Source organism: Pelobates fuscus, chromosome 7, assembly GCF_036172605.1.
Source record: "Pelobates fuscus isolate aPelFus1 chromosome 7, aPelFus1.pri, whole genome shotgun sequence".
Lineage (NCBI taxonomy): Eukaryota > Metazoa > Chordata > Amphibia > Anura > Pelobatidae > Pelobates > Pelobates fuscus.
Window position 1 is genome coordinate 3,903,186 of NC_086323.1, and position 22,659 is coordinate 3,925,844.

General features: G+C 45.7%; 1 protein-coding gene across 3 annotated transcripts in view; it reads right to left on the reverse strand.

The window, feature by feature from the left end:
• Positions 1-22,659, reverse strand: part of USP24 (ubiquitin specific peptidase 24) — a 219,868-nt gene that overhangs the window by 148,260 nt on the left and 48,949 nt on the right. For all 3 annotated transcript variants that reach the window (XM_063427641.1, XM_063427640.1, XM_063427642.1), the window contains 9 exons: positions 21,702-21,767; positions 19,216-19,281; positions 11,119-11,193; positions 9,967-10,125; positions 5,149-5,263; positions 4,961-5,064; positions 4,665-4,772; positions 4,304-4,399; positions 3,946-4,107 (listed from right to left, as the gene is read on the reverse strand). In XM_063427641.1, the coding sequence (XP_063283711.1) occupies positions 3,946-4,107; positions 4,304-4,399; positions 4,665-4,772; positions 4,961-5,064; positions 5,149-5,263; positions 9,967-10,125; positions 11,119-11,193; positions 19,216-19,281; positions 21,702-21,767 (951 nt within the window). The remainder of the gene's footprint in view (positions 1-3,945; positions 4,108-4,303; positions 4,400-4,664; positions 4,773-4,960; positions 5,065-5,148; positions 5,264-9,966; positions 10,126-11,118; positions 11,194-19,215; positions 19,282-21,701; positions 21,768-22,659) is intronic.

A 22,659-nucleotide genomic window follows, 5' to 3' on the forward strand; every position in this document is an offset into this window, starting at 1 on the left:
CACATTGATACCATAATGTTTAGACTGACAGCGACTGATTAGAAACATAGAATGTGATGGCAGATAAGAACCAGTCGGCCCATCTAGTCTGCCCAATTTTCTAAATACTTTCTTAGTCCCTGGCCTTATCTTATAGTTTGGATAGCCTTATGCCTATCCCACTCATGCTTAAACTCCTTTACTGTGTTAACCTCTACCACTTCAGCTGGAAGGCTATTCCATGCATCCATTACCCTCTCAGTAAAGTAATACTTCCTGGTATTATTTTTAAACCTTTGTCCCTCTAATTTAAGACTATGTCCTCTTGTTGTGGTAGTTTTTCTTCTTTTAAATATAGTCTCCTCCTTTACTGTGTTGATTCCCTTTATGTATTTAAATATTTCTATCATATCCCCCTGTCTCGTCTTTCCTCCAAGCTGTACATGTTAAGATCCTTTAACCTTTCCTGGTACTTTTATCCTGCAATCCATGAACCAGTTGCCACAACTCTGACCATTTTTCTAGTTTACCTAAATCATTTGCCATTTGGCTTATCCCTCCTGGAAAATCAACCCTGTTACATATCTTAGTATCATCAGCAAAAAGACATACCTTGCCATCAATACCTTCTGCAATATCACTAATAAAAATATTAAAGAGAATGGGTCCAGGTACAGATCCCTGAGGTACCCCACTGGTGACAAGCCCAAGCTTCGAATATACTCCATTGACTACAACCCTCTGTTGCCTGTCACTCAGCCACTGCCTTACCCATTCAACAATATTGAAATCCAAACTCAAAGATTGCAGTTTATTGATAAGCCTTCTATGTGCAACAGTGTCAAAAGCCTTACTGAAATCTAGGTAAGCAATGCCTACTGCACCACCCTGATCTATAATTTTAGTTACCCAATCAAAAAAATCAATAAGATTAGTTTGGCATGATCTCCCTGAAGTAAACCCATGTTGTCTCTGATCTTGAAATCCATGTGTTTTTAGATGTTCAACAATCCTATCCTTTAACCCCTTAAGGACACATGACGTGTGTGACACGTCATGATTCCCTTTTATTCCAGAAGTTTGGTCCTTAAGGGGTTAACATGGTTTCCACCACTTTCCCCACTACTGAAGTAAGGCTTACTGGCCTATAGTTGCCCGACTCCTCCCGATTACCTTTCTTGTGAATGGGCACAACATTTGCTAACTTCCAATCTTCTGGGACTACTCCTGTTACACCACTAAGCTCTTTTAATAACTTTGGGTGCATTCCATCAGGTCCCATTGACTTGTCTTTACTTTTGACAGTTGAAATAGAACCTCTTCCTCTGTAAACTCACATGTAACAAATGACTAATTTGTCCTTTTTCCTAACTGAGCCCCATTTCCTTCATTTTCATCTGTAAATACTGAACACAAATATTCATTGACGCAGTCAGCTAGACCTTTATCCTCTTCTACATACCTTCCTTCTTTTGTTTTTAATCTAACTAATCCTTGTTTTACTTTTCTTTTCTCATTTATGTATCTAAAAAAAGTTTTGTCCCCTTTTTTTACTGACTGTGCTATTTTCTCTTCTGTGTGTGATTTGGAAGCTCTTATAACTTGCTCAGCCTCTTTCTGCCTAATCTTATAGATCATTCTGTCTTCCTCACTCTGGGTTTTTATATAATTACTAAATGCTAACTTTTTGTTTTTTTTACTATTTTGGCCACATCTGCGGAGTACCACAGTGGTTTCTTTAATTTTTTGCTTTTACTGACAAGCCTAATACATGTTTATGTTACCTTCAGCAGTGCAACTTTTAAATAATCCCATTTCTCTTGGACTCCATTTAAATTGCTCCAGTCTGATAACTCTCTTACATACATTCTAATTTTAGAAAAGTCTGTTTTTCTAAAGTCTAAAACTTTTGTTTTTGTGTGGTGTGACTCAGTCACTGTTCTTATATTAAACCACACTGACTGATGATCACTGGATCCTAAACTTTCACCTACAGTAATATCTGATACCAAATATCCATTTGTTAACACTAAATCTAGTATGGCCTCTTTACGAGTTGGCACCTCAACGACTTGTTTTAGAGACAATCCCAGTAGGGATTTTAGAAAGTGTGTGCTCCTGGCACAAGCAGCTATTTTGGTTTTCCAGTTCACATCAGGAAGATTAACGTCACCCATGATGATAACTTCCCCCTTCATTGTCATTTTAGCCATTTCCTCAACTAGTAGATTATCTAACTCTTCTATTTGTCCTGGGGAGTTACTGTGTGATTACTAAATTCTAACGTAACCCAAACGGATTCTATGTTGCCTCACTAACTTTTATTAGGCTAGATTTTATGCTATCCTTCACATACTTGCCTTCCCTGTATTTTCTATATAAAGAGTACCCTGGTATTGCTATATCCCAGTCATTTTTCTCGTCATACCATGTCTCAGTAACAGCGACTAGATCTACATTATCAGTTGCCATTATTGCCACAAGTTTATGGATCTTATTCCCTAAACTGCTAGCATTTGTAGACATGACTAAGCTTATCATTTTTTAACACACTTGCTACAGGCACCTTCTGTCCTTGTTTTGGGGGACAATTGGATTGATGTTTTATCACCCTTTTGCCCCCCCCCCCTCCTAGTTTAAATACATCCTAGCAAACCCTCTGAACTGCTCACTGAGAACATTTGTTCCCTTTTGAGAAAGATGCACACCATCTTTTCGGTACAGTTTTATTTCCATTCCAAACAGAGCTACCATGAGAAATAAAGCCAAATCCTTGCTCCCGACACCATTCACCAAGTCACAAGTTAAAGTCCCTAATACGCATCCGCCTGTCATTCTGAGTGTTATGTACAGGCAGAACTTCAGAGAATGACAGTGTGGAAGCAACCTGCCGTACATCATTGGCAAAAACACTCAAAACGTCCTTATCCTCTGAAACCTCATTGCAAGCCAAGTCATTTGTCCCTAGATGGACAAGTGCATCCAATTCCCCTTCCTGCTTTGCCTCACTTAACAATATTACAAATACGTCTCGTCTCTGTGAGCAGTAGCTCCGGGAAGACATCTCACAAGACCACTATTGTCCATCTCCATACCTCTTATGATAGAATTAGGACAGGCTTTTTGTTGCAGAATACAGATTGCACACACATTGCCCACATTGATATAATGTTTAGACTAACAGCGAATGCAGGTATTCAGGAGATTAGATCAACCACCTTACTATTATGACAACGGTGATCACCTGCCCCAGAGACACTCTCTGTAAAGGGATAGGAGGCTTATTTAGAGCTACTCAATCTCAGCCAGTGAGCTAAGCATTATACTGCAGGGTGCAGATCAATGGAGACAGAGCTCAGCGGACGCCAGGTAACAAATCAAACAATTTGATAAGTGTGTGTGTATAGCGATCCGCGAGGGCAACTCGTGGCTGATACTGGGTATGATTTAATACTGCAGCTTCACTCTTGTTGCTCTAGGTATAAATCTCTCACAGCAACCTTTACAAGTCCACTTTGATGAAACATAACTGGTATAGAAATGGTTAATATGCATTTGGGGCATATTCCAGTTTATTCTGGCTAATTCCTGTATTAAAGGTTGGGGACTGCAAGGTTTCCCCTGAGCCTTGCGTAGCTGGCAGGTTTAAACCCCGTACACGCTCCCGTTCTAATAGTGAGAAAACATTCACAGTGTGTGTATTCATACGAGAATGCAATGATATTTGTATAGAAATATTGAATCAAGATATATGTTTCCTGAAATCAACACTAAACCCTTTGAACTTTCTGATCTGCAACAAATTCTCATGTTCTGGAGCATGCCAATTGGTCTGAAATCCTTTCCTACTAATATTTGACATTAAGATCTTAGTGATGGCAATTATTTAATCTAACAGAGAGCTATCATTTATTGCAATTATTCATTTAAAATATAATTTAACATATTCCGCAGCGCTGCACTCACCTTTTTAATATCCTCAATGCATTTTATAATATAATTTCTCTTCACTGTTTCTTTGACTGCATAGGCATCGCTAAGGATCGCCAAGTGCTCTTCTAAGGCTTGTTGGATAAGAACAGACGGTAAGGTGGGGAGATGGGCAAGCTCCCAGAGCACTTCTAAAACCTGCAAGGAACCAGCAGTTAGCCATCCGTCTTAATCAGGATAGACAAATTAAGAAAGCAATCAGAAATGTTACACTAAGGTACCAAGCGTTACAACGTAATTAGGACAGACAGAATGGACTAAAAAGAAATGCAGAACATGTAACTCAGAGTTACCCAGCTCACAGATACTCAGATCTTTCTCTCCGCAGCCTTACTTTTCCCGTGGTAATTTCATTTCTCGCTTCCCGACCGATACGGCCAATGAGGCTCAACAACTTCTGCCGGACTCTGTCTGTTTCGATTTCCCAACTCTGTTGCGCAAAAAAAAAAGAGAAAAGGAACCAAATCATTGGCAGCAAACTCAGATAAACCGGGAGAGTTTGAGTAGCCAAATTGCAGAGAGGGAACTAACAACTGGATAGTATCCGAATAACAGAACCCGCAAAAGAGCTTCAGCCTAACTTGTTACGAGGTACTGGAAGGTTTACAATTAATGGGAACTAAAGTCAGAACCTGTAAAATACGTGAATGCTTTAATAGCTAAATGTATAAATGGGCTGTGGAGACCACACATACCTTTTGTATCAGAAGGAAAAGATGGTTGAGTTGGTCAGAGTTGAACTTGGCAGCAGCGGCGGCAATAATTGTATGAATATTTTCTATCACTGTAGATGATTGACCAGACTGAAAGAAAAAAGTCACAGCTAAGAATTCGCTATAAATGACAATACCAAGAGGGACACACGGCTTCATACTTCATACGTCACACGTTAATGAGTTACTTTATAACTCCCATCATCCATAACAAATCACAGCTGTCCATTCGGCAGTCACTAATGGACCACGGCACATTACCGCAATAGAAAACGTACCTGTATCCGCCAGATTTTGGAGAGTTCATCTAAAGATAATTTACTGCCCAGCAATTCAATAATTCCCTTTATTCGGTCACAGTACTGGGCCTGGTCTATATTGCCTAAGAATAAAGAAATAAATGTGAAGTATTAAATTTTACACACACACTATAAGCACACAATAAGTTACGAGGGAGCAGACAGACCTTCAAGGGCTATCGAAAGGACCGAGTTCTCCACAAGCCAATCCAGCAGCCGGTCCGTGTCTATGGCGTTCTTCACAGACTTTGATAAAGTGCTGTCCTCTATTAGTTTCGTTACCTTATAAAGAAAAACGGTGTTTGCAATCATTAACTATACATTATACAATAAGCACAGTCATAAAACATCTTTTCTATAGAGTACTATATGCCCCTATTCCCTCCCTGGGAGAGCCTTAATCTGATTTAAGGGAATCCCCCTATGTTGTCCTGTATTTTGCAGCTAGTTAACCATGAGAAAGTTTTTTTTTTTTGTTTGTTTTAAGATATTGTTCTCTCAGACAGGATATTCTGGTTAAAGGGTTACTCCAAGCATTTCAGTGATTTAAAGTGGTTATGGTGTCTGGGGTCTATCACAGCATTTCACCTTTAAGTGCTGCACAAAGAGTTTAATCTTTTTTCTGCTGGAGGTGTAACTATGGAACAGGAGCTGGCTAATGTCAATCCTGACCATATTTCCACACACAGTATGCCATTAAACGCCAAAGCGCGGTCAGCTGACACTTCAAGCCAATAAATGGTGACTGAATCTGTTTCTGTAGCTCTGTGGAACTAGAAACAGAACAGCTTGGAGACTGTGGGGGCCCAAGTAAAAGGGACAAACTGTTGCTAAACGGTTGGGCCGATTACCAGGGAACCCGGACATGACCAGAGCAGGCCACAGTGGTTATGATGCTTGGAGTACTCTCAGGTAATTATCAAAAGGGATAAGTCACAGCTAAGGTTATGAGCATGACCTGATATTGTACTATAACAAATGTTAATTTAGTTAATGCGACCACCTTAAATTGTGTCTTCGCTTGTGCTTTTCATAGAAGAACGTAATAACAAACGCTGGGCAGAATTCTCACACTTTTACATAGCACAATGCATAAAGTGACAACGTTTTGGCCAGCAAAGACCTTTGTCAAGTCACGTGCTCAGACCTTTCATCTATTTCTGCAAGTGTGATTCTGGGGTCTGCCAAACTATTGAATGGGAGCACCTATTCCCCATTTGTTACATGTGTACTGGCTGTCCCAAGCATCACCAGACAGCACGTTCCATCTAGGTATAATAATACATTTACCATAGTATGTACGGGATATACATATACATAAGGCAAGTACCATAATGTCAGCCCCTTCTATTAAACTCAGGCAAGGGGAATCATTTACGCCCAACATTTCTAATGTTTCATGCCAGGAATACATCAGGCACTGCAATCTCTTTCAGCAGCTTTGAAACATCTACAAATGCCAGGATAAGTACAGTGATGGCTGATCTTGGCAGAGTGGATGTTTGAAGGATGTCCTATAATGCTCAGCCAGCAAAGAAATGGTTCACAAAGTTGGGTGTTCGCTTTATCAACCATCACCACTGAATCAGCTGCCTGTAACATGTATTGTGATGGTAGATCCCTGGATGACTCCCATGTTTTAGTCTCCCTGTACCCATTATAGGTGCATTGTGTTTGTAATGCAATTGTTTTGTTTTAGAATAATTGTGTGTTCTCCTGTCTTGCTAATACTTGCAATAAACGAGGTGTATTTGGTTGTGGATCCTGTACAGCGCCACCTGTTTGGATCTAGCAACAGCTATATGCACTACTTGAATAGCAAGGCTTGCTAATTTACATATTTGGGTAGATTTGCGTAATGCTAATTCTGCAGGCAGGAGAGAGATTTTCTGTTGGTTATTGACCTCCCTGTTTGTTTTCTGACATGTTTTGGTCCATTTAATTTTATGATGTTTGTCACAACAATCTAAATGTAATGATCATATGGGCTAGTCCCAAGAAAAAGGTTTGTATGTTAGTTCCATTAGGAACTGTGTATCCTATGTGGATAGTTAGGGGTCCTCGGACAAGTTGGATAGCTGCATGATCCCTCTAGCCTTAAGATTAATCAAGAGAGCTAAACTGGAGAGCTGCAATTGCCTTTGTAAAAGCAATAACTAGAATCACTGTAAGTAGAGCTGCAGAGGAATAGGCAGAGGGGTCGATACCTGCCTGGAAGGAGAGCTGCAGCGGAGACGATTCCTGCCTGGAAGAAGGGCTGCAGAGGAATAGGCAGAGGGGTCGATACCTGCCTGGAAGGAAAGCTGCAGAGGAATAGGCAGAGGGATGATACCTGCCTGGAAGGAGAGCTGCTGAGGGGACGGTGCCTGCCTGGAAATAGAGTTGCAGAGGAATAGGCAGAGGGGTCGATACCAGCCTGGAAGGAGCTGCAGAGGAATAGGCAGAGGGGACGATACCTGCCTGGAAGGAAAGCTGCAGAGGAATAGGCAGAGGGGACGATACCTGCCTGGAAGGAGAGCTGCTGAGGGGACGGTGCCTGCCTGGAAATAGAGCTGCAGAGGAATAGGCAGAGGGGACGATACCTGCCTGGAAGGAGCTGCAGAGGAATAGGCAGAGGGGACGATGCCTGCCTGGAAAGAGAGCTGCAGAGGAATAGGCAGAGGGGTCGATACCTGCCTGGAAGGAGAGCTGCAGAGGGGACGATACCTGCCTGGAAGGAGAGCTGCAGAGGAATAGGCTGAGGGGACGATGCCTGCCTGGAAAGAGAGCTGCAGAGGAATAGGCAGAGGGGTCGATACCTGCCTGGAAGGAGAGCTGCAGAGGAATAGGCAGAGGGGACGATGCCTGCCTGGAAAGAGAGCTGCAGAGGAATAGGCAGAGGGGTCGATACCTGCCTGGAAGGAGAGCTGCAGAGGGGACGATACCTGCCTGGAAGGAGAGCTGCAGAGGAATAGGCTGAGGGGACGATGCCTGCCTGGAAAGAGAGCTGCAGAGGAATAGGCAGAGGGGTCGATACCTGCCTGGAAGGAGAGCTGCAGAGGAATAGGCAGAGGGGACGATACCTGCCTGGAAGGAAAGCTGCAGAGGAAGAGGCAGAGGGGACGATACCTGCCTGGAAGGAAAGCTGCAGAAGAATAGGCAGAGGGGACGATACCTGCCTGGAAGGAGAGCTGCAGAGGAATAGGCAGAGGGGACGATACCTGCCTGGAAGAAGGGCTGCAGAGGAATAGGCAGAAAGGACGATACCTGCCTGGAAGAAGGGCTGCAGATAAATAGGCAGAGGGGACGATACCTGCCTGGAAGGAGAGCTGCAGAGGAATAGACAGAGAGGACGATACCTGCCTGGAAGGAAAGCTGCAGAGGAATAGGCAGAGGGGACGATACCTGCCTGGAAGGAGAGCTGCAGAGGAATAGGCAGAGGGATGATACCTGCCTGGAAGGAGAGCTGCAGAGGAATAGGCAGAGGGGACGATACCTGCCTGGAAGAAGGTCTGCAGAGGAATAGGCAGAGGGGACGATACCTGCCTGGAAGAAGGTCTGCAGATAAATAGGCAGAGGGGACGATACCTGCCTGGAAGGAGAGCTGCATTTGAATAGACAGAGGGGACAATACCTGCCTGGAAGGAAAGCTGCAGAGGAATAGGCAGAGGGGGCGATACCTGCCTGGAAGAAGGGCTGCAGAGGAATAGGCAGAAAGGACGATACCTGTCTGGAAGGAAAGCTGCAGAGGAATAGGCAGAGGGGTCGATACCTGCCTGGAAGAAGGGCTGCAGATAAATAGGCAGAGGGGACGATACCTGCCTGGAAGGAGAGCTGCAGAGGAATAGGCAGAGGGGACGATACCTGCCTGGAAGGAAAGCTGCAGAGGAATAGGCAGAGGGGACGATACCTGCCTGGAAGGAAAGCTGCAGAGGAATAGACAGAGGGGACGATACCTGCCTGGAAGGAGAGCTGCAGAGGAATAGGCAGAGGGGACGATACCTGCCTGGAAGGAAAGCTGCAGAGGAATAGGCAGAGGGGACGATACCTGCCTGGAAGGAGAGCTGCAGAGGAATAGGCAGAGGGATGATACCTGCCTGGAAGGAGAGCTGCAGAGGAATAGGCAGAGGGGACGATACCTGCCTGGAAGAAGGTCTGCAGAGGAATAGGCAGAGGGGACGATACCTGCCTGGAAGAAGGACTGCAGATAAATAGGCAGAGGGGACGATACCTGCCTGGAAGGAGAGCTGCATTTGAATAGACAGAGGGGACAATACCTGCCTGGAAGGAAAGCTGCAGAGGAATAGGCAGAGGGGGCGATACCTGCCTGGAAGAAGGGCTGCAGAGGAATAGGCAGAAAGGACGATACCTGTCTGGAAGGAAAGCTGCAGAGGAATAGGCAGAGGGGTCGATACCTGCCTGGAAGAAGGGCTGCAGATAAATAGGCAGAGGGGTCGATACCTGCCTGGAAGGAGAGCTGCAGAGGAATAGGCAGAGAGGACGATACCTGCCTGGAAGAAGGGCTGCAGCCAGGTCAGGTGGCAAAAGCTCCATAAGGACTCCAGTCAAGCTGCGGCAACTTGGGCAGAAGCGCTTCAGGTGTCCCGGTTCCATCTAGGAAGCGAGCGTAGCGGAGGTACCCAGCCTGGGTACTGGGAGCTCAGCCACATGTATCTCTCAGTTATGTACACCTTCAACCGGATTATGTAGATTTAATAGGAATTCCAACAACCGTCTAGTCCTTAATTAGACTCATTAGCACTTTTCAAGGAAACTAAAAGTCCGTATGAAAATATGACCATGGCGAGTAGAAATTCCACCTTTTAACTGAGCGATGAAACTTCAGATTTTAAAAGTTGCTGGTCACCGCAAGCCTGGTTAGCCATGTAGGACTTGAAATTTTAAGCCCTGGTATGGAGGTCTGGCAATTGTTTAACAGGTGGGGGCAGAGATATTTTTAAAGAGCTTAAAATGATTAAAGACATACCAAAGACATCCAAACTTACTTCTTTAAGTGAATTCATTTTGGCGCTGAAATGTGGCGATTTGAGCATCCGCAGTAAAATGTCCAGTCGCAGGTCATCTACAACGTTTACCAAGTCTGGCTGAAAGCGCATGCAGAGCAGTTTAATGGCTGACAATAGCTCCGGAATGCTAACCAGCCTCTGTGAAATTAAGGACAGAGAGAGTCAGGGAAACTGAACAGATCCAGAGCTTAGAAACACAACAATTTTATTCAAAAACATTTTAGCTTTAACAATAAGAGACTAAAACAATATTTTGCCCCTGATATTTGTGGACGTCCATGTTTGTTACACTAAGGGATACAAAGTACATGAAATCGGTAGTAAATGTATGGATTTACTAACTAGATACTTTTTTTTCTCACAACAAAACATCCTATTGCAGTGGGTGTACTTATGGCAAGTTTTTCCCACAATGCAAAATGACTGATGTCTGTCTAGACCAGGGGTCCTCAAACTGTGGCCCTCCAGATATTACTGAACTTCAACTCCAATAATTCTCTGGCTATCTATGTAATTCAAAGAATCATCTGAGTTGTAGTTCAGCAACATCTGGAGGGCCACAATTTGAGGACCCCATGTCTACACATTTTATGTTGTAGGAAGTAATGTATCTACACCATTCATCCCAGGGGCCATATTAATAGTATGAAGAACGTAAACACCAACATATCAGATAAAACTTATTCAAGACTTGGAGCAATGTGGCCAGTACTTAAACATTGCCAAAAACATGCACTGACCATCTGAGTATACTGAATAGTCACATGATACACACTTTGTGGCCAGTAACATTTAAGGCATGGCTGGTAGTGTAGGAATTTCATGGAAGTAAAATAATAGAGAGTCAGTGATCATTAGTAACCTTTTTTACAGGACAGAATTTTGTATTCGCTTTTGGGAGATCATTCTTTTATGAAGCATTTTTCATTTTATTTGTGAAAAGCTTCAGACTTGATAAGGGGAGAGTCTCCCAAACGTTTATCAGTACAAAATGCTGTTAGTCCAATAAAAAACTGTTACAAGATACAAATGTTATCTTATTTTAAATCTACATGGCTGGACTGAAAGCGTGAAATATAATATCTCCTCATATAAAATGAGCCAGATAGATCCCATAGAAACGTGCATTACCTTATCCTTAAGGTCTTTCTCCTCCACACTCTGTACGTATTTAATCATATTATGAATGACTCGATCCAGCATTGGCTGAGGGTTCAAAGCAGAGAATCATTACAATCAACAAGTCTTCACTCCAGTAACAACACCCTGCGCCAGGTTATACCTGTTTTAAACTAAACATTTAACAGATCCCAAAACATCAAATACAGAATTAATCATCAAGATTAACAATATACTGAGTGGATTTACATCCTGTTACAATTTTACTTGCTTCCTATATCAGAGTCGACATTCTACGAGCTCCGTGGGGGGTTACAGTCACTGTCCCACTATATTGACTTGTTTCAGGTCCTGTTAGGACTGACTTTCTTCCTATATCAGAGCCGCAATTCTACGAGCACTGTGGGGGTTAGTCGCTCTTCCACTATATTGACTGGCTTCAGGTCCTGTTAGACTGACTTGCTTCCTATGCCATTTTACAAGCTCCGTGGGGGTTATAGTTCATTCTACTAGTGTACTGACACCAGAATTCCTCCAGGAAGCAGTCATTTTGCGTGAAAAATTCTCCACCTTACCCCTGTCACTAAATCCTTGACACAGAGCGGGGCTCAGAATTTACACTTTCCACTAGCAACGGTGAGTAGAAATTCCACCTGGTGAGTGAGCCATGGATCTCCAGACTTGCAGAGCCCAGTAACTAAAGGTCTGGTTAGCCATGTAGGACTTGGCATTTTAAGCCCTGGTCTATGGCAACAACTGTTTAGCACACAATACTTTTAAATGGGTTACATTTATTAAATTATCGGAGGGGGGGGGGAGGGGGTGGGAGGTAGCCAACCTCGGAGCTGAATGAACGTGCACTAAGTCAGCTCCTCTCAACTTGAAAGTTCATCCACTCTAATCGGAGACCAAGCGCCACTATGGGGAACCCCAAAAGGCGATTTTTCTGGGACTCCTCTGACCGCGAGGCCGGATTAAAATGGTGGCGGAATTCGATCTGGCCTCTCTGGCAGATCACAAGATGCAATGAGAGAAGCAGACATAAGAGTCATACATAGGAGCCTACCCTCGAAGGCAGATCTGGCTAACATGTTAGGTAAGCTGGAAGCTGACTTCCAAACGAAAGTGGAATCGCTAGAGGCCGAAGTACAAGTGCAACAGAGGGTCACGGACCTTGAGGACGCGAGAGACGTCATACAGGCCCAAGTCACTCACCTCTCCTCCACAATGGAATCCCACACACACTATGGTCGGGTTCCAAGGATACATGGATGACCTTGACAACTGCGGCCGCAGAAATAACCTGCGGGTGCGAAGCCTACCTGAAACCCAGGGGGAAGACATCCTGGCTACTTTGTCGGAATTATTTAACCTGATACTGATTGAACCTGGAGACAATCCAATTATGATTGACAGAGCACATAGATTGCTTCGTCCCAGGGGAGCAACATCTAAGGCCCCAAGAGAAGTTATTTGCAGATTACACTACTTCACTGTAAAAGATAATATCCTGCATCCCAATACATCCCAGTCTCTCCTGTTTCACGGCATGCCTATGCAAATCTTTCCGGACTTGTCGTGGCTTACCCTTCAAGCTAGGAGATCCCTTAAACCGATCACAGAATTAATGCGTCAGCGCAACATCAGATACAGATGGGGTTTTCCCTTCGCACGGATAGTGAATCACAAAGGCTCCATCCTCTCCATAGCCTCACACATTGACATCAAACCATTTCCAAGAGCTTTGGAGCTTCCCAACACACCGAACGTCGACTGGAATTCGCCACTTCCAAACCCTGACATTGCTCAACTACTTCAACGCTGTTGCAAAACCGTTACAGACAAGCATTATGTTGTTTCTTTGCCATGATATTGCTTCGGTACGTGAATTCTGTACCCAACTCACGAACGGATTACTTACACCGATTCGTTAAACGAACAACGGACCAACAGGTCCCTGGCGTGTGCCGCCACTTAACCCCGGTCACCTTTCAAACAACCGAACGACCGACCACCCTGCGAGGGGAGTGTGTTGCCAATTGATCACCCAGAGAGTTGCGGTCTGCGGTTAACCGCAGGTTCATTGACGGCCTCCGGGCATTCTCGTTCGTGCCTTATCTCCCGATAGTCAAACTACCGAAAGGGTCACGAACGGGGACCACCTACAGCCTGGCGTGTGGCCTCAATTAGAATGTTGAGTGTTGCGGTTAACCGCAGGTTAAGTACCCCCTTCACGGCGGTCTACGTTAGTCTCCCGAACCACTGAAACATCCAGCAAGAGAGCGGGGATTCGTACACAACTCTGGCCGTTACTCGTTCCACGAGTTTGATGCCGAGGTCCCGCTGCCTATTGACTCACTTAAAAACATGGCCGCCATCTCAAACTCGGGAACAAATATATGAATGGACTTTGTAACGAAGAAACCAAGTGGATTTGGGGCGCTCTTCGGTGAACTATTACACCCAGACTGGGGCTACAGAATGAATGGTGGAAGTCCCGAATTTTAGCTGAAAATGTTGAAGTTATATATTTTCAACCAGTTTTTTTATGTGTAATAAAAACGTGGTATTTTGGGCGCTTGGAGATAATTGTATTGTCATAGCTGTTGGATTCATTATCTCCAAGCTGGGCGGTAACAAATTCAAACGATTTTATTCTGATTGGTTGATCCCTTGTATTATCCCTGTATCCCATCAGGTCCAGAGGGGGCTGTCCCTGGATCTGAGATTTTGCATAAATACCGATCCCTGTGTGCCATTAAAGTCAGTTCTTGTTTGACCTTCAAATCGCAGCCTCAACTCGTTTTGTGGGGAAAAGAGTATCCTAGCTGTACAATAGCTAGTGGGATTGTTCTACATTTACAGGATTCTTTTGGTCGTCTAGCTGAAGCGGCTTCTCTCTCTCTCTCCAAGCTGGGATCCAGACGATCCAAGCGATCCAGCTTCCAGCTAGCCTGGGGGTAACAGTAACAAACGCAAACGGGGAAATACTCCACTGAAGAGGAGAACGGATCAACGGCTCTTATCGTCAAACAGGAGACAGCCACAGGGACATGGAGAAAACACCCGCTAGAAAGCCTTACCCCATCACCCCCATAGGAGACGACAGCCACTGCACCGGAGATTCAACTCAAATACAAGCGGGAATGGTTGAGGGACTTTGAATCCTTCCCACACGATCCACTGAAGGTCTGGACCCACTAAAACCTCAAATACCTTGTGACACAGGTCCGGCACTTTAACCACCAACACCCCATCTATTGGTACCTGGACAGTAGGGGTCATCCTCTTTAAATCGGACGTCAAGCACATGATGAAGCCACAGTAAAGTATTCATATGTTATTATTGCTATTGCCTAGGACGCGGATCGTAACCGTCTGACAGGTCGTATATGCACAATGTTGGGGATTACGAATGCTCCACTATATATTTAGACCACACAGTACTCTCATGGGGCTTTGTTTTGCTGTCTGGTTTCGGGTGGGGATACAGGGTGGGGTTGGTACTTCCAGTAGATAGCGTACGAATTTAGACATGCTCCTCAATAAGGTATGCACTGCAAAGTATTAATATGTTATTATTGCTATTGCCTAGGACGCTGATCAGAAGAGACAGTAGAGTCCGAATCGTAACCCAGGAGATCAAAATGCTAGAGGAGCAACATGCTTCTGACACGGAACTCACTACCACCCTAAACCTCCACGTTAAGCGGAAGCTTCACTTAACAAAACATACCTATTACACCCAGGGGGGTAAAAGCAGATGGCTACTGGCCCACGTACTGCGACAACACAGACAGTCGACCTTCGTGTCTACCATTAGGCTCCAGGACGGGACACACACCAAGATGATGCCAAACATTATGAGGGCCTTTACAAAATATTACATGGAGCTATACAATCTCCGAGATACCCTGCCCAACCCTACTGACATACAAAGTCTTCTTCAGAAGAGGATCAAACACCATACCATCTAATGCAATGGTATTCTTGGAGAGCCCTATCTCAGAAGAAGAAGTTCTACACACAATCAAACAGTTACAGGTAGGGAAGAGCCCCGGCTCGGATGGCTTTACAGGCAAATATTATAGGACCATGTCCCAGATTCTGACACAGCCATTCCTTAACGCCTTTAATGCATGGAACCTAAAACACACCATTCCTCACTTAGCTTTAGAAGCTAACATAGCCTAAATACCTAAGGAGGGTAAAGATCCAACTAATTGTGGAAGCTATAGACCCATATCACTAATAAACAGACATTATGATTTTCACAAAAATATTGGCCACTAGACTGAAACCCCTAGCAATGTCTTTAATTATCCTTTTTGGTGTGTTTACCACTTATTTTGCTCTCACCATATTGTTTATTATATTGTGTTTTCTGTATTATGTGTGATTTGGAGTGACACACACTTGGTGATTTGAGCAATTTCTTCAATTATTCCCCTTTTTTTTCTACGGTTTTCTATTTACTGAAACCCCATACTCTCGGGATTTATACACATAGACCAGGCAGGGATGTGAAAAATACCACCACCAAGCTCATCAACCTAATGCACTGGGCGACAACAACTGGAAGTCCCAGGCCCAGTATTCTACTTGCAATCGACGCGAAGAAAGCATTCGACAGGGTAGACTGGTCCCTTATGTTGGCCACAATGAAAGGCTTAGGTTTCAGGGCAAGGTGGCTGGAATGGTTGGGAGCAATTTAGTCGCGAAGAGGGAGAAGTGTGTCTACCAGATCTAGATATATACTACAAAGCTATACATCTAACCAGAAATGATGAATGGACGATGTCCCCCTCGACACAGCAATGGCAGACAATAGAAGATTCTTTCTTCAAGGCCCCCATTCAGACGATTCCCGAGTCCGGTCTCAGATACAGCTCCGGGAAGTGGGGGCAAGATACCACAATAAAAGCTCTAAAGACCTGGTCGCCTCGCACAACCATATAGGGTCAGAACAAATGCATTACGCACAACTGACACACTTTATCCAATCCATGAAACTTCTACCAAGAGGAGCACGTGAACTCACAGGCTTCGAAAAGTTATGCACTGAGCACCGGCTTAAGCGTAAAGTGCTCTCGACAATGTACAAATTGCTGCTTTAGTCAAGAGCACCTAACCTTCCCTCATACATAGGGAAATGGGTTAACGAAATGCAACTCAAGCTCACCCCACAACAGTGGAAGAATATTTTCATGAGGGACCACAAAGCCTCTGCTTGCACAGCCACGCAGGAAGGGAACTACAAAAGACTATCACGGTGGCATTACACACCTGCTAAACTACACAAAATATACACTACCGTACAACACAACTGCTGGAGATGCCACCAACCAAAGGCTCACCCATAACACATATGGTGGAAATGCCCACTGTGGAGAGGACTACTTGACAGCCTCTTGCCATGTGATTATGGTCCCTGGGAGGTTTGGCCCTTTAAATACAAGATTTGGGCATAATGGATTTGAGTTGTGCTGCTGCTGGCCCTTTAAGAACCATCTGGGGACATACTGTGACTTTTGGGAACAATGCCCCTTTAAGACTATTGCCCCTGGAAGATATTGCCTGTTAAAGACTATTTTAGCAGATTGGATTTTAAAAGACTTGCTGCCCCTTTAAATTGTATTGGAGCAGTTCTGCAGCTTTAAATTGGCACTTCGGATGCAGCCGAAGTGCCAAAGTAGCCGCCATTCGACAAACGAACACGTGGCGGCGGCCATCTTTGCTCATTCAAATGAGGTCAGCGGTATGTGTAGCCAAATCCATGGAACTGAAATCGGCTACACATTTCAATGAACACCGCTGACCCTTACCTTCTCCTACACTCCGTTTTCAGCTGCAGAGACTAAGTCCCGTTCGGCAGTTTGAACTCACTGCTATACTCCGTTAAATGCACGAACGGCCCCGTTCGTGCATTCGAATGGGACTTAGTAATTTCTCTGTGTAAAATAGACCGACCGCACAGCCCAAATCTATTGAACGGTTTTGGGCAGGAAAATGTGCTTGCGGTCGGTCATAAAGGACTTCCACCTAACTTTTTATGTCCTGTGGGGATTTGTATGATTTTTGGTTATGTTTATATTTAAAGTATGCTGATTCTGAATATGTATGTTTTATGAGAATATGATGCATATTTTTAAAGTTACAGTATATGTATAAAAAGTGTATTTTTCCTGCCTGTGATAAATTACATTAACCCATTGTGTTCAGTAATTATATCACAGGCAGAGGGGAGGGATTGTATGTTGGTGCTGGGTGTGTTTTACTGTTTTCCTGTAAATGATTGGTTGTACTGTGTCCCACCCTGTGGGATGTCCCCTTGCATAGGGACTTGCATAAAAGCGAGTGTGTGGTCATTAAAATCAGATCATCTTGTACCTTCATGAAGTTTTGACTCATGTTTGGGGGGATTGGAAAACTACACTCGGTGGATTGCTATAATCACTAAGCTCTGCTAAGAGCTTGTTCCTGTTCCTGCTCTCCGGGGAAAGAGAGGTTCACCCACTGGAAGCTGGACCCTGGCCTTGGGTCCAGGATGGGTGGAGACGGCGAGACCCCGGCACAGCTGCATCGCTGGAAGTGGGGTCTGCGGTGCGGATGGTGTCGGTTGGAGTACTTGGAGTCCTCAGTCGGAGTGCCAGCGGTCCGTCACACCCACAAATACAGTAATTCTGGAAACGAATACTCACGCTAATTAAACGTATCACAGGCGAGACAATAACCCCTTCAACTAGAATATCCATTATTCCTCCTGCCTCCCCCATATATGGAGAAACAAATCCAAGCACTAATCTCACACCTACTCATGGCAGCAAATCAGTTGATCCCAGTAAAGTGGAAACAAGCAAATCCCCCGTCTGTAAGGGAATGGATATGCAGGGGATAAAACGGAGGAACTTACATATGCTATTTCCAAAAACTACGAGACATTCCAAATCATCTGGGGACCTTGGAATGCTTTCCTAGAGGAAGCAGATGCAGATACACAAGAGGGATAGGGTATGGTAGGGTGGGTCGAGAGAGTAGATAGATACAGAACACATAACACCGGCTATATCATAAAAGGCATAAGAACATCCCTCAGGCTGTCACTAAAGAAATATAATTCATAACTAAGCTCAGCCTTCACACAAAGTCAAGGCCTCCATGAGACAGCAGGAACCCCATAACTAGCTACGAATATACACCGAGAATGTTAGTTTATCACACATGCTATATCGGCACCAAAAAACCTGAGGACAGCAGACACGTATAATAGGTAGGAATACCACTACACTTAGCCTTCTGTGATCTCTAGATGTACGAAGTTAATCCTGTAAGAAAACCAAATATGTCCAACACGTTTGTGCGCAAGATGATAGAGGAAACGATTATTGCATGTAAATGAATGTTAATTCTTACTAATTCTTACTACACATTACTTTTTCTATGTATGTTGTAAACTCTTTGTAATTGCTTATACAAAACCAAATAAAATGAATATAAAAAAATAAATTAATTAAATTATTAGCAAAATAATCAAATAAATAAAATAAATAAAAATCCGACAGATACTTTCAATTCACAAGAATGGAGAGAACATGCTCTAAAGTGTCAGTCATCTTCCAGGGTCTTTCATATTTGGAAAAGCCCCCGAATGGTGAGATCATCGCTCGGGGTGCAGAGGAAGCAGCCCCTCAAGCCGTCGTCCTGTTTATTCGGGGGATCCTCTTCAGCTCCTGGTTTGTTATGTGCCCGAGAGAGTACAACACGCGAGACGTTCCATTGATAAAGCCTTATCCCCCACAGCCGGTAATAGTGAGAATTGAAGCGGAATGGACAAAACTTCATGGCGGTAAAAACATGCACGAAGTGAATTAGTCCCGCTTAGTCTTCTGATATCTTCTAACTGCATTGTTATTTCAGTGAAATGCCAACATAACAAATCTGCAAAGCCACGTTAATAATGTGCTAATAGCCCAACACTAAAACAAAGCTGCAATTCAAACAATATGTGTAAGTTAGAAAACCCAGAGATCTGGCTTACACTGAGCTACTGACCATGTAAAAAGCAAATTGTGCAACAAATGTATGTGAACATAAATGCACCATTGTTACCTGTACAGTGGAGGAATTGAGGTATTCTGCGCACACTCCGAGGGGCTGAACAAGGGCTGAAACTGCCTAAAAACAGAAACAGAAAGAGCTATAAATAAAATATAAATAAAATATTACATTGATGGTCCAGGAATAAAGACAATGCGAAAAATAAACTAATAAGCACAATGCACATATCTTCCGCTCACGGTCCCCATACACCTCCAAGAGCGCCCCACGATCCCCATACACCTCCAAGAGCGCCCCACGATCCCCATACACCTCCAAGAGCGCCCCACGATCCCCATACACCTCCAAGAGCGCCCCACGATCCCCATACACCTCCAAGAGCGCCCCACGATCCCCATACACCTCCAAGAGCGCCCCACGATCCCCATACACCTCCAAGAGCGCCCCACGATCCCCATACACCTCCAAGAGCGCCCCACGATCCCCATACACCTCCAAGAGCGCGCCCCGATCCCCATACACCTCCAAGAGCGCGCCCCGATCCCCATACACCTCCAAGAGCGCGCCCCGATCCCCATACACCTCCAAGAGCGCGCCCCGATCCCCATACACCTCCAAGAGCGCGCCCCGATCCCCATACACCTCCAAGAGCGCGCCCCGATCCCCATACACCTCCAAGAGCGCGCCCCGATCCCCATACACCTCCAAGAGCGCGCCCCGATCCCCATACACCTCCAAGAGCGCGCCCCGATCCCCATACACCTCCAAGAGCGCGCCCCGATCCCCATACACCTCCAAGAGCGCGCCCCGATCCCCATACACCTCCAAGAGCGCGCCCCGATCCCCATACACCTCCAAGAGCGCGCCCCGATCCCCATACACCTCCAAGAGCGCGCCCCGATCCCCATACACCTCCAAGAGCGCGCCCCGATCCCCATACACCTCCAAGAGCGCGCCCCGATCCCCATACACCTCCAAGAGCGCGCCCCGATCCCCATACACCTCCAAGAGCGCGCCCCGATCCCCATACACCTCCAAGAGCGCGCCCCGATCCCCATACACCTCCAAGAGCGCGCCCCGATCCCCATACACCTCCAAGAGCGCGCCCCGATCCCCATACACCTCCAAGAGCGCGCCCCGATCCCCATACACCTCCAAGAGCGCGCCCCGATCCCCATACACCTCCAAGAGCGCACCCCGATCCCCATACACCTCCAAGAGCGCGCCCCCGATCCCCATACACCTCCAAGAGCGCGCCCCGATCCCCATACACCTCCAAGAGCGCGCCCCGATCCCCATACACCTCCAAGAGCGCCCCCCGATCCCCATACACCTCCAAGAGCGCGCCCCGATCCCCATACACCTCCAAGAGCGCGCCCCGATCCCCATACACCTCCAAGAGCGCGCCCCGATCCCCATACACCCCCAAGAGCGCGCCCCGATCCCCATACACCTCCAAGAGCGCGCCCCGATCCCCATACACCTCCAAGAGCACGCCCCGATCCCCATACACCTCCAAGAGCACGCCCCGATCCCCATACACCTCCAAGAGCACGCCCCGATCCCCATACACCTCCAAGAGCGCGCCCCGATCCCCATACACCCCCAAGAGCGCGCCCCGATCCCCATACACCTCCAAGAGCGCGCCCCGATCCCCATACACCTCCAAGAGCACGCCCCGATCCCCATACACCTCCAAGAGCACGCCCCGATCCCCATACACCTCCAAGAGCGCGCCCCGATGCCCATACACCTCCAAGAGCACGCCCCGATCCCCATACACCTCCAAGAGCACGCCCCGATCCCCATACACCTCCAAGAGCACGCCCCGATCCCCATACACCTCCAAGAGCACGCCCCGATCCCCATACACCTCCAAGAGCACGCCCCGATCCCCATACACCTCCAAGAGCGCGCCCCGATCCCCATACACCTCCAAGAGCGCGCCCCGATCCCCATACACCTCCAAGAGCGCGCCCCGATCCCCATACACCTCCAAGAGCGCGCCCCGATCCCCATACACCTCCAAGAGCGCGCCCCGATCCCCATACACCTCCAAGAGCGCGCCCCGATCCCCATACACCTCCAAGAGCACGCCCCGATCCCCATACACCTCCAAGAGCACGCCCCGATCCCCATACACCTCCAAGAGCACGCACCGATCCCCATACACCTCCAAGAGCGCGCCCCGATCCCCATACACCTCCAAGAGCGCGCCCCGATCCCCATACACCTCCAAGAGCGCGCCCCGATCCCCATACACCTCCAAGAGAGTGCCCCGATCCCTACACAGCCAAGATCGCACCCCAATCGCTATATATCTCCAAGATCGCATCCTGATCCTTTCATATCTCCAAGATCGTTTCCTGATTCTTCTAGATCTCCAAGATAGCTCCTTGATCCCTATATCCAACCAAGATCACATTCCAAGACCGTGTCCTGATTCTTCTATATATGTCCAGGATCACTCCCTGATCCTTCTATATCTCCAAGATAGTGCCCTAGTTATACAAACACACATCACATGCCTCACTTACTCCAAGTTCAATGTCGTCACAGTTCAGCTTGGATTGAATGGCTGAGAAACCACCTAATTCACCGAACTGTAAAGAATAAGGAAAAAGGGACTCAGTTAATTCTTACACAACCGCACCTTTAAACCACTACAATCTATATCTATCATGTCTCACACCCTTACTGCTAACTTGCACCTGCAGGACTTCTCACGGGCAGCTCCTTTCCTTTGGAACAGCCTGCCTACTCCCATCAGACTCTCCCCCAGTCTTAAATTGTTTAAGAAGTCCCTCAAAACACATCAGTTCAGAAATGCTTATGGACTCCCAGAGTAATTTATCTATACTTACCAAAGTCTGTCTCTTGCTCTCGTAAAGAGCCACACTCCATTCAGCTCCAGTTACAATACTTTTCCACCTTGTTTGGAGGCTGTTACCCTTGCTGCCCTGCTGTGTATTTGTACCACACATCATCTACACTGTAAGCTCGTTTGAGCAGGGTCCTCAGCTACCTATTGTTCCTGTGTCACTGTGTAATGGTCTCATTTATTGTAAATCCCACCCCCTTCATAACATTGTAAAGCTTTGGAATTAGTTGGTGCTATATAAATATTAATAATAATAATAATAAGGATGATGTCGTCAATGTTATTAGCATTTATATAACTCCAACATATTTCACTTTCACAGATCACAGTTCTATTGCCGACGTTAACTCTACTCTATCCAGCCGAATAAATATAAAAAAGCAAATTGTTTTCACACTGCGATGTTCATTATTCTCTGGGCATGCCAGGCTTGCAGTGATGACCATACAATAAACAGCAACTATATATGCACCGAGTCAGCAACTGCATTATACACACACACCGGCAACTACATTATACACACAGGCAACTACATTATACACACACACACACACAGGCAACTACATTATACATACACACACACACACACAGGCAACTACATTATACACACACAC